At 52.4% G+C, this 8,611-nt stretch overlaps 3 protein-coding genes across 3 annotated transcripts; 1 reads left to right on the forward strand and 2 right to left on the reverse strand.

The window, feature by feature from the left end:
- Positions 1–132: 132 nt before the first annotated feature.
- Positions 133–1,669, reverse strand: LY79DRAFT_675034 (SWIB/MDM2 domain-containing protein; the record flags this gene model as incomplete). The annotated part of the gene is made up of 3 exons (XM_060564389.1): positions 133–660; positions 717–1,331; positions 1,400–1,669. The coding sequence occupies 3 exons, from the start codon at positions 1,667–1,669 to the stop codon at positions 133–135; spliced, it is 1,413 nt and encodes a 470-aa protein (XP_060407229.1).
- Positions 1,670–2,787: 1,118 nt separating this feature from the next.
- On the reverse strand, positions 2,788–5,448 carry LY79DRAFT_529647 (kinase-like domain-containing protein; the record flags this gene model as incomplete). Its single annotated transcript, XM_060556130.1, has 2 exons — positions 2,788–3,144; positions 3,193–5,448. 2 exons carry the CDS (start codon positions 5,446–5,448, stop codon positions 2,788–2,790), a joined length of 2,613 nt encoding a protein of 870 aa, XP_060407230.1.
- A 1,259-nt stretch (positions 5,449–6,707) lies between these two features.
- LY79DRAFT_573026 (uncharacterized protein) lies at positions 6,708–8,290 on the forward strand. Its single transcript, XM_060559423.1, has 2 exons — positions 6,708–7,490; positions 7,552–8,290. Exons 1-2 carry the CDS (start codon positions 7,020–7,022, stop codon positions 8,011–8,013), a joined length of 933 nt encoding a protein of 310 aa, XP_060407231.1. The 5' UTR covers positions 6,708–7,019; the 3' UTR covers positions 8,014–8,290.
- The last annotated feature ends 321 nt before the right edge of the window (positions 8,291–8,611 follow it).

Consider the following 8,611-nt stretch of genomic DNA (forward strand, 5'->3'; position numbering starts at 1 on the left):
GTCCAAAGCCAGCCTTAATCATTGACGTCCCTCATTCCTAGCCCCAGTCTTTTTATAAGGGTGCATCCCTTTCAATCGATCAGAATAGTACAATAACATGTGCTGAAGCTTGCCAAACTGACGTCGACACTATTACCTCGAAGCCTGCGTCGGCTGCTTAGCCAGCATGACGCTGACGCTCTCACGGGCGTTTGAAGACGTCCACGCGCTGTCCTTACCGCCGCGCCTCCAGTCGTCTCCGGTGGCGTCTTCACCGCCCCCTCTTGTGGCCTCTCCCATGATTACCTCAAGATCCCGCTTCTGAGAGCTCATCCAATTCCTCACGAAGTTGGCAGGGTCCTGGCTCATTGACGTAAAGAATGAGTGTTTTGCCTTGGAGCTGGCAACCGCCGAAATCAATGTCGCCAACTGCTCGTCCATGGCGACGACCTCCTTGAGGGCACTCGCATACGCAGGGTTCGTTACGAAGGGCGCAAGCTTGGCCCTTAGGGGGTCATCGATCGCTACCCGCACATCGTAGATGGTGGGCCGAGGATCCTTGTGGAATGCCTCGTCGACTCGAACGGTATACGGTAAACTGACGGGAGGTAGCGGTGAGAGGTGATGCTGGATGTAATCGTTCAGGTTGGGGATGATTCCAACATCACTGCCATTCACGATCTGCAACTGAGGTCAGTTTCTATGAACGATAGATCTTGAGATCGATATACACCCACCTTTTTCAGAAGCTCATCGCAGCGAAAATTGCGCTTCTCCTCGTCCTCCTGCAGTCCCATCATCTTGATATACTCCCAGACAGCCAGAACAGCCTCTTGGCGAGAAGCCTCCGTCATGTCCACGATGTCAGCCAGTTCTGAGCTGAGCAGATATCGCTCCGGGTCCTCCTGTCGGTAGAGGTTAATGGTGATGTTCATGTTTTCGTCCCCGCTGCGCTTGAAGGTGAACTCGTCGAATTCTGCGCCGGCTGCAGCGTTTGGTGAAGCAGGCTTTTTCCATTCAACGGTCTGGTCCGAGGCGGCCCTCGAGCGGGTGCGATCAAAGTCGACATTGAGGGCCTTGAAGAAATGGGAGAAGCGTTGTTTCTGAGTCGTAGGCGCGGAGCTTTGTCGCCTCGAGCTGACGGCGCCGTCCTCTTCTGTGCAATCTGCGTTCAGCGCGGACTTATCTGAGACATCTTCCTGCTCATCCTCGAGAAGGCGGCCTTCAATTTTGACCCTGTAGGAAGGCTCGGCGCTGGGTGTGAAGTCAAAACTATCGACACTAAGACCGCTTCCTTGCCATACCTGGTCCTCAACCGTGTTGCTGATCCAAACGCGAAGAGTTTTGTAGCGCTGGAACGAAGACTTTAGTCACGCTATCACGTAGAACAAACAGAATTTCCCAGTGAGGTGTTGCTGACCTTTGCGTTGCGACCAACAGTCTCGACAATGTCCAAGCGCTTGCGCGTCATTGTTGCGTCTAGCCGGCGTTCAAAGTCGCGCAGCTCTCTGTATCGCTGGGCGACCTCGATATCTGTAATGCAGTCCTCGACGCCATCAGGCAACGTTTTGTCGGTGGGCTTTCGGCTTCGGCGCTTCGCCAACTCGCTCGTAAGGGCCTGGCCAGGAGGGTGGTGCTGTGCCATGGCGGCCTGGTTCATGGCTGCTTGGGGATGGTGGCCCGGAGGCATAATGGGTCCTTTCGGCGGCATGGTTAGCTCAAGTTATCGTCGCTGTTACCTTGTTTTTTCTCTGTCGACGTGGAACTATCCAGAGGGTTTCGCAGAGCAATTTGGGCAGAATCGAAGGCAATGGGGAGGGAAAGGAACTTCAAGCCTCTGGAGGCTAAGGAAGGTAAAGAAGGAACGGGCATACCGATGCCGCCTCTCCGTTGATTTGGGGCATGTGGAGCCCGCTGGGGAACCTGCGGTGCGCCAGCATGGCTAACATATTGGCGATATTGGGGCTGCATTTGGGCAATGGCTTCCGATGGAATGTGCGTAGAGTGAAATCACTGATAATATGTCACTGAAAAGGTTTGATTGAAGTCGTTATCGAACGTCAGAAAGTGCGTCGTTTCCCCAAACGCGCATATGTAACAAAGTGAATGGACGGGCGGCGCAGGCGTCAGAAGCAGGGTGCAGGCGCGAGGCAGCGTCGGGGCCAGGCGCAATTGGCTCATAGGTGTAGTTACTGTAACCCAGCTCGCGTCTGATCCACTCTTTTCGCTACCTGACTTAGGTACCTAGCTAGGTATGGCGGCTTCAATCCTAAATGCCTTAGCCACTGGCCGAAGTGATGACCAAGCCACCTTTGGTCGAAATATTTAGCCTCACGTGCTTGGAAGCCGCTCACGAAGCTAGCGCAACCATCTTCATACGGCGAGTACCCTCCGTAGGCCATGTCAATTCTATCGCCACCCAATATGGGACCATCGTGTGCTAGAGCTAAGCATACGCATCATGGTAGCTCTCACACCGCAAAAGCGGGTTCTGCCCAATGATCATGTTGACCTCTCAAACTCCCAATGTTGGGATTCCTTCCACTAGGTGGTTTATGAGTATTTCCCGCCGAGTACTGAAACCGCAGAAATCCTCTGCCGAAAATGTAGAGTCGTCGAAGAGTGCATACCCGACGATACGCCACGCTCCCGAATGCTTACTGTCAAACCAAATTCCGTCGCATTACAACTTGTCGCGATTCTCACAAGTTTCCTATTTGCTTCCTGCTCGAAGCTTTGATGCTCGTCTCCTTTCCGAGGCCTGCGGTGTTGATAAGTATCTCATTTGATGGCGCAGCGCTTTTAAAGTCAGAATTGTTGGCCAAGTCCGTTCTTGGACTGCCGTTTGCTGAAACGATTGCGCTTGGTGTTGGAGGCCGGATCCTCCAGGCTGGCCTGGCTTTTGCTGAGGTGATTTCGACCAGACCGGTCGCTGACGCTGAAGCCGTCGGGGTATGCTCCTCGTCCGCCAAGGGTGCTCGATGGGCTAGAGACTGCAGAAGACATATCGAAGCCGCTGTCGCCTGCGTAAGAGCCGGTGAGGTTTTGGGACAATGCCAACTCCTTAGCTCTCTCTAGAGACTCTATCCAGTCGTTGGCAGTTGGGCCATTCTCTGAAGAGGTGGAATTGCCCTTGGGCTCCTCAAATGTGTAGTGGACACCACCCTGTCGAACTTTAGATAAGCGGGGAGAGATTCTTTCCAGGGGACTTACCACATCGACACACCAGACCGTCTGCCCCTTCATGTCGAGCTGAGCTCTCCATGAGCAGTCGGGAGCAAGTAGTGATATTTCCTGCTTGGCGCGCTTTTCCTCTCCACCGGCGGGCGCTAGGAGAATGCGACCGCTCGACGTCACCATGACTAGCCTTTGTCTCTTCTTCGTTGTGCTGCCGCCAAAGAATCTCGACAGCTTTTTATGCCCCTCGCCGTGCTCGCCGCTCCTGCCGTGACCGCCGCTGGGTAGAGGGCTCGAGACGACCATCAGGTCACCCAATTTGAGAATCCTCTCGTTGTTCTTTGTCAGAACTGGCGACCATTCGATGTCTAATTGAGTCGGAGGTGGAAGCTCTGTGATGATCCTGGCAGGCCGAGAGCTGCCATTCATAGCCGAGCTCTGTACCTGCGAACTTCTAGGTGCAGTAATAGGATTGGGGCTGTTGGCCACGCCATTAAGTTGGATTACAGTCGGTTCCTGAGGAATGGGGTTATAGGGCCGCAGGCGGGGTGCCTTAGTCCTCCACAAGCCTTTGCCAAACTGTTGCCCATCAAAGAACTCGTGATTCTTGACGTGCTCGACCGTGAGACGACGCGCGGGGTCCAAAACCAGGCATCGCTCGACCAGGTCCCGGGCCGCGGGGGGGAAGCCGGCAGGAAAATCGTATTCCAGATTGACAATTTTCTGAAATGTGAGGTATTCCGTGGCGGCCTTGAAGGGCGGACGGCCAGCTAACAGCTGGTATACAATGCAGCCGAATGCCCAAAGGTCACTCGCCTTGCAGGCGTTTTTGCTGGTCAGAAGTTCAGGGCTGACATACTCAGCAGTGCCGACGAATGAAGCTGCCCGGCCGTCATCTTCGACGTCACCACGGCTACTTTCCGACAGTCCCTTCGCGCCGTCGCCAACGTTTTGCGCATCTCTCGGGTCCTTGAGCAGCTTAGCCGTGCCAAAGTCGGTAATCTTGACGTGCATATGGTCATCCAGGAGGACATTTTCAGGCTTGAGATCCCGATGAATCACCCCCCTGGAGTGCATGTAATCAATGGCGTCTAAGATCTGTGCACCGTAGAACCTGGTACACTCCAAATCAAAAGAGCCTGTTTTCTTGAGCACTCCCAAAAGTTCGCCGCCGTTGCAAAGATCGAGGACATAATACAGCGAGGCCTCGTCCTGAAACGTGTAGTACAGCCGTACGATGCCCGGGTGTTCAGTCAGACGGTTGAGGGTGTTCTTCTCAATGTTGACGTACTTGATCTTCTTCTCCTTAATTATGTGCTTCTTCTCCAGGACCTTGATGGCGTATTCCTTAAGGGTCTGTCGGTCAGTGGCTAGATAGACCGTGCTGTATGAGCCTTCTCCGAGCACGCGGCCGAAGCTGAAGTCTCTAACTCCCTTCTTGACGTGTCGAATGACCGTCTTGCCGTTCGCATCTGTTTCTCTCCTCACACCGACAGCAGCACCGCGATCCTTCCACTCTTCACTGCTGGCCGGTAGCGGTATCTCAGGAGCGTACGGGTCCCGCGGTCCTAGGGGTGCTGCAGTTGCTGATACATAACCTCCACCCATGCCTTTGGAACTCCTCCGTAGGGGCAGGGGGCCAGATGCAGACGGCAACTGGGATTGACGAGCAGAATTGGCAGAGCGTTCTCTGTGGCTTGGCTCTCTCGTTGGTGTTGAGTTATCTGGGTAGCCTGGAACATTGCTCGAGTCTTGCCTCGCGAGCATCCCATATACCGAGCTCCGTGATCGGTCAGCCTGCGGATGCACTTGATGGGATGCCCGACCATCATCAGGCACAAGTGAGGGCTGAGTGTAGAGTCCAGAGATAGGGCGTGGTGCCGGAGACATCGAGGAGCGACTACTGGTAACTCTGTCAGGCTCCGAGTATGGCGATACGGGCTGGCGGTAGATATCCGCTCGCATTGCGGCACTGGGACTGGTTCGGTGGGTTTCAATGTGGCTCGACGAGCCATCGTAGGCAGAAGATGGCCTCTCAGACGATTGTGTGTGGTGTGTGGGGGACAGAAGACTGTCTGACGTCGGAGTTGATGCGTAGGACGTCGTGGCTCGTTGTGTGGTCGGGTCTTCAAGGTGTGCTAAAGGGGCATCGGATTGGCAATCGGGATGATGATCGGTCGGCGGCGAGAGGGTGTCGACATCTTGGGCATTGCTTGTAGAGGCATCGGCGTCGTCTGGATTGGCTATTCGTAATCCCCCGAGGGCCCTCGATAGACTGAGGTCCCCATTCATGATTCGTGTTCAAGGGTGAACAGCTGAAAGGGAAGGGGGGCAGGCGGGATGGAAGCAACAAAATGAAGATGGGTGGGGATGATTGATATTCCGAATAGGAGTGAAAGTAGGGGGAAAATAATAACGAGTGTGGCTCGGGATACCTCGTGTGATGAACAGAGTGAAGTGAGGTGAAGGACGACGCAGCGCAGCACAAGAAAAAACGGATAGGAGGGAAGTGAGGTCAGTCGGATGCAAATGTCAGGTAGAGTTGGGTCAGGCGAGTGAGGATTGTAGTAGTCAACCACCTCTCCAAACGTCCGATTCAAGTTTGATTTAGGTTCAGTTTCTGTAGTGCCGTTGCTGTGGTACGTGTTCAGTGAGAGTGTGCACAACCCACCAGAGTGCACTAGGTTGATAGCTGGTGTCAGGTACCTACCCGATGCAGACCACAACACAAGAGGTAGCTGTCTGGTGATGGCGGTGCAGTAACATACCTAGGCAGCCCATTAAATGTCGACAGTAATCGCTGCAGGTAATGCAGCGATTTGGCGGTGGTTCAGTGGCAAGGTACTAACGTGGTAGGGGCTCAAGAGTGTGAGCCTTGATTGGACGGTGAAGCTGGGGTTAGGTACGTTCCTTGTCCACAGCTGCCCCCTCTCCCCTCGTTCTTTTCTCTCACGGTACCTAGGTAAGGTAGGTTCACAATTCAGTGCAGCGTTTAAAGAAATCAAACACAAATCAGTGAGATAGGTGTTCTAGAATACATACACTGGAAACAACAGGATCAATTGGTTTATTGGTTCTTCGAGTTGGAAGATGTCATGTGTCCTGGCTCACGGCTCCTATGCACCTTACTTATCAGCTATTCAACACGAGGCCAAAGGAGCTCCACCCTGAATATGGAGCAGAAGGGACCTGACTTGAGTCTTCGCTTTTGGACGCCTGGCTCTTGGGGAGTGGCATCACAAGTGGATAGTGGAGATTGAAGAGAATGAGCTCAGCCTTGCTTGCCTATTTGGGGTAGAGGGCACTTGTGCCTTGAGAAGTTGAGAACATGGAACTCTAGCATATCTACTACATTAGACTTATCGATCACAACTTCCCAAGCAACAGTTCAGACAGATGTGCAAATTCAGGAGTCGCACATACGCGGAACACGTAGTTTGATTATACTTGTAGACTAGAAACTCAGGCCATTGGGTGGAAAGCAACTGCATGGGTAGTTACCTAGTGGTCGATGCCGGAAATGTGTGGCTTTAGGGAACAAGGCGTTCGTTAGTGATTTCCGGTTCCAAGGGATTGCGCTCTTTTTTGCCTCAGTCTGGACATCCACCTCACTTGCCATGTCTGCCCGGTTTTAATCATCATATGACAATTCAACATGCGCAGCTTCCCCGTATTCCTGACTATTACGAAACGGCTTAAGGGATTTCCGCTGCCTTCGACACGACAAGGTATCCATCCAACTATTCGACGCTCTAAAACACCTACCCGCCTATCAATGTGATATTCCACCACCAACACCATAGTTCAAAAAGGACCCTAGTATTGACTTTTCCTAACCCCTGACAAGAAGGACGTACTTTGACATGCTGCGACTGGACGCGACGGTTATCCGCCTGTCTCTCTCAGAAATCAATGATTACGGACGAAACCGTCATTCCAAGGACCAGTGTAGAAGAAGAGCCGATACCGATCAGTTGAGCACAACGATATCTCCCAAAACAGGATGGCGGTCATTGTACGAGGCTATAGACTCCCCGCTCACGTATCCTTCTAACAGAATGCCTCTTGTTTTGCCGCACAATCTCTCTACTGCATCAGAAGGACTCGAGATTTCTACCGGTGGCGGCAACGGCAGCGGCGGCGACCATAACGATAAGAACAACAACCACAACAAGGCCGACAAACCATCCAGCATCGATGCCAACGAGACCATGGCAATGACCATCGAGCAGCATACCGACCCTACAGGGTGTACATTTATCCCAAGGCCGCCACTCCCTCCTCCGTTCGCTGCAACACCAAGAGTATCTTCGCCACTCTACCAGCCCAGCACGGTATGTTGGCGCCGAAATTTGTTATTGAGTGTGCAACCGGCTAACCGGTATCATCCAACAGCCGATCCGGTTATCAAGAGCCATCGAACTGAAAGAGGCGATCCACGTCGCTCCGCCCGCGCTTATTAGCCCTTCAGCACGATCGCCAACTCTTACATCTCCATATGGTCCCGGCACACATCATACCGCTGCAGTGACAGCATCGTTACAACGACTAGTTATCTACGACGACACGGTCGCGGCAGAAGCCCAGCCTCAGACGCCGAGGAATGTCCCCGAGGTCCGGCATGAGAGCCGGTCCCACGGGTCCTACACGGCACCAAGCTCTCGAACATTTACCTTGGAAACATCCACACTCGCTTCAAGGTCACATCGTCATCGTCGTCGAGCAGAAGCAAGAAGCCCCGCCAGAATGAACACCCCCGGGTTTGTTGGGCTCTATGGCGGCTTGGAGAATTCCGACGAAGCAGTTTTGTACGATGCGGAAATGTGGCGTTGGCTTGCAAGTCATCGGGATGTATGAGGCAGACAACAAGAAGGGCCCGGGGGATGTTTGATCAAGACTGGCATTGGTTACAAAGTGTGCATTGGTAGATGCACCTGGGAGACTGAAAATGGGCTTGAATCTATGTCAAGGCACCAGTAGACAGACGCAGAAGTGGAGTTTGTGGTGATGATATGTGGGAGCAGCAAAGTGAGGCAATACCGTTGTATTGGCGATAACTGTGATGTGAAGCTAACTAGGAGTGGGCTGCCCGCAGTGGGCAGAGGCTAGCCAAGAAGGAGGTGGAGGTAGGTCATGTGACCCATAGGCTCCTCCACCAACACTCCCCCTTAGGCTCTGCCAGCCTACTCCTATATATTATAACAATAGTAGCAAATAACTGCCTAACCTTAAATCCTCTAAATCTAAGGAGTTTTTAAAGTATATAATAACTTTAGTAAAAGGCTAGTAATTTGCCTATTTAGTCTAGCAATAATTTATCTATACGCTAATAAGCCTATATAATCTATATAACCTATTATTTATATAGTCTATCTATATACTTATATAACCTATTAATCTAATTTATTTACTATACCTAGTAGTCTAATAAAATCCTTATATTTATTTAAGGCTA

The sequence above is a fragment of the Colletotrichum navitas genome, assembly GCF_030913465.1.
Source record: "Colletotrichum navitas strain CBS 125086 chromosome Unknown LY79scaffold_173, whole genome shotgun sequence".
In the NCBI taxonomy this organism is placed as follows: domain Eukaryota; kingdom Fungi; phylum Ascomycota; class Sordariomycetes; order Glomerellales; family Glomerellaceae; genus Colletotrichum; species Colletotrichum navitas.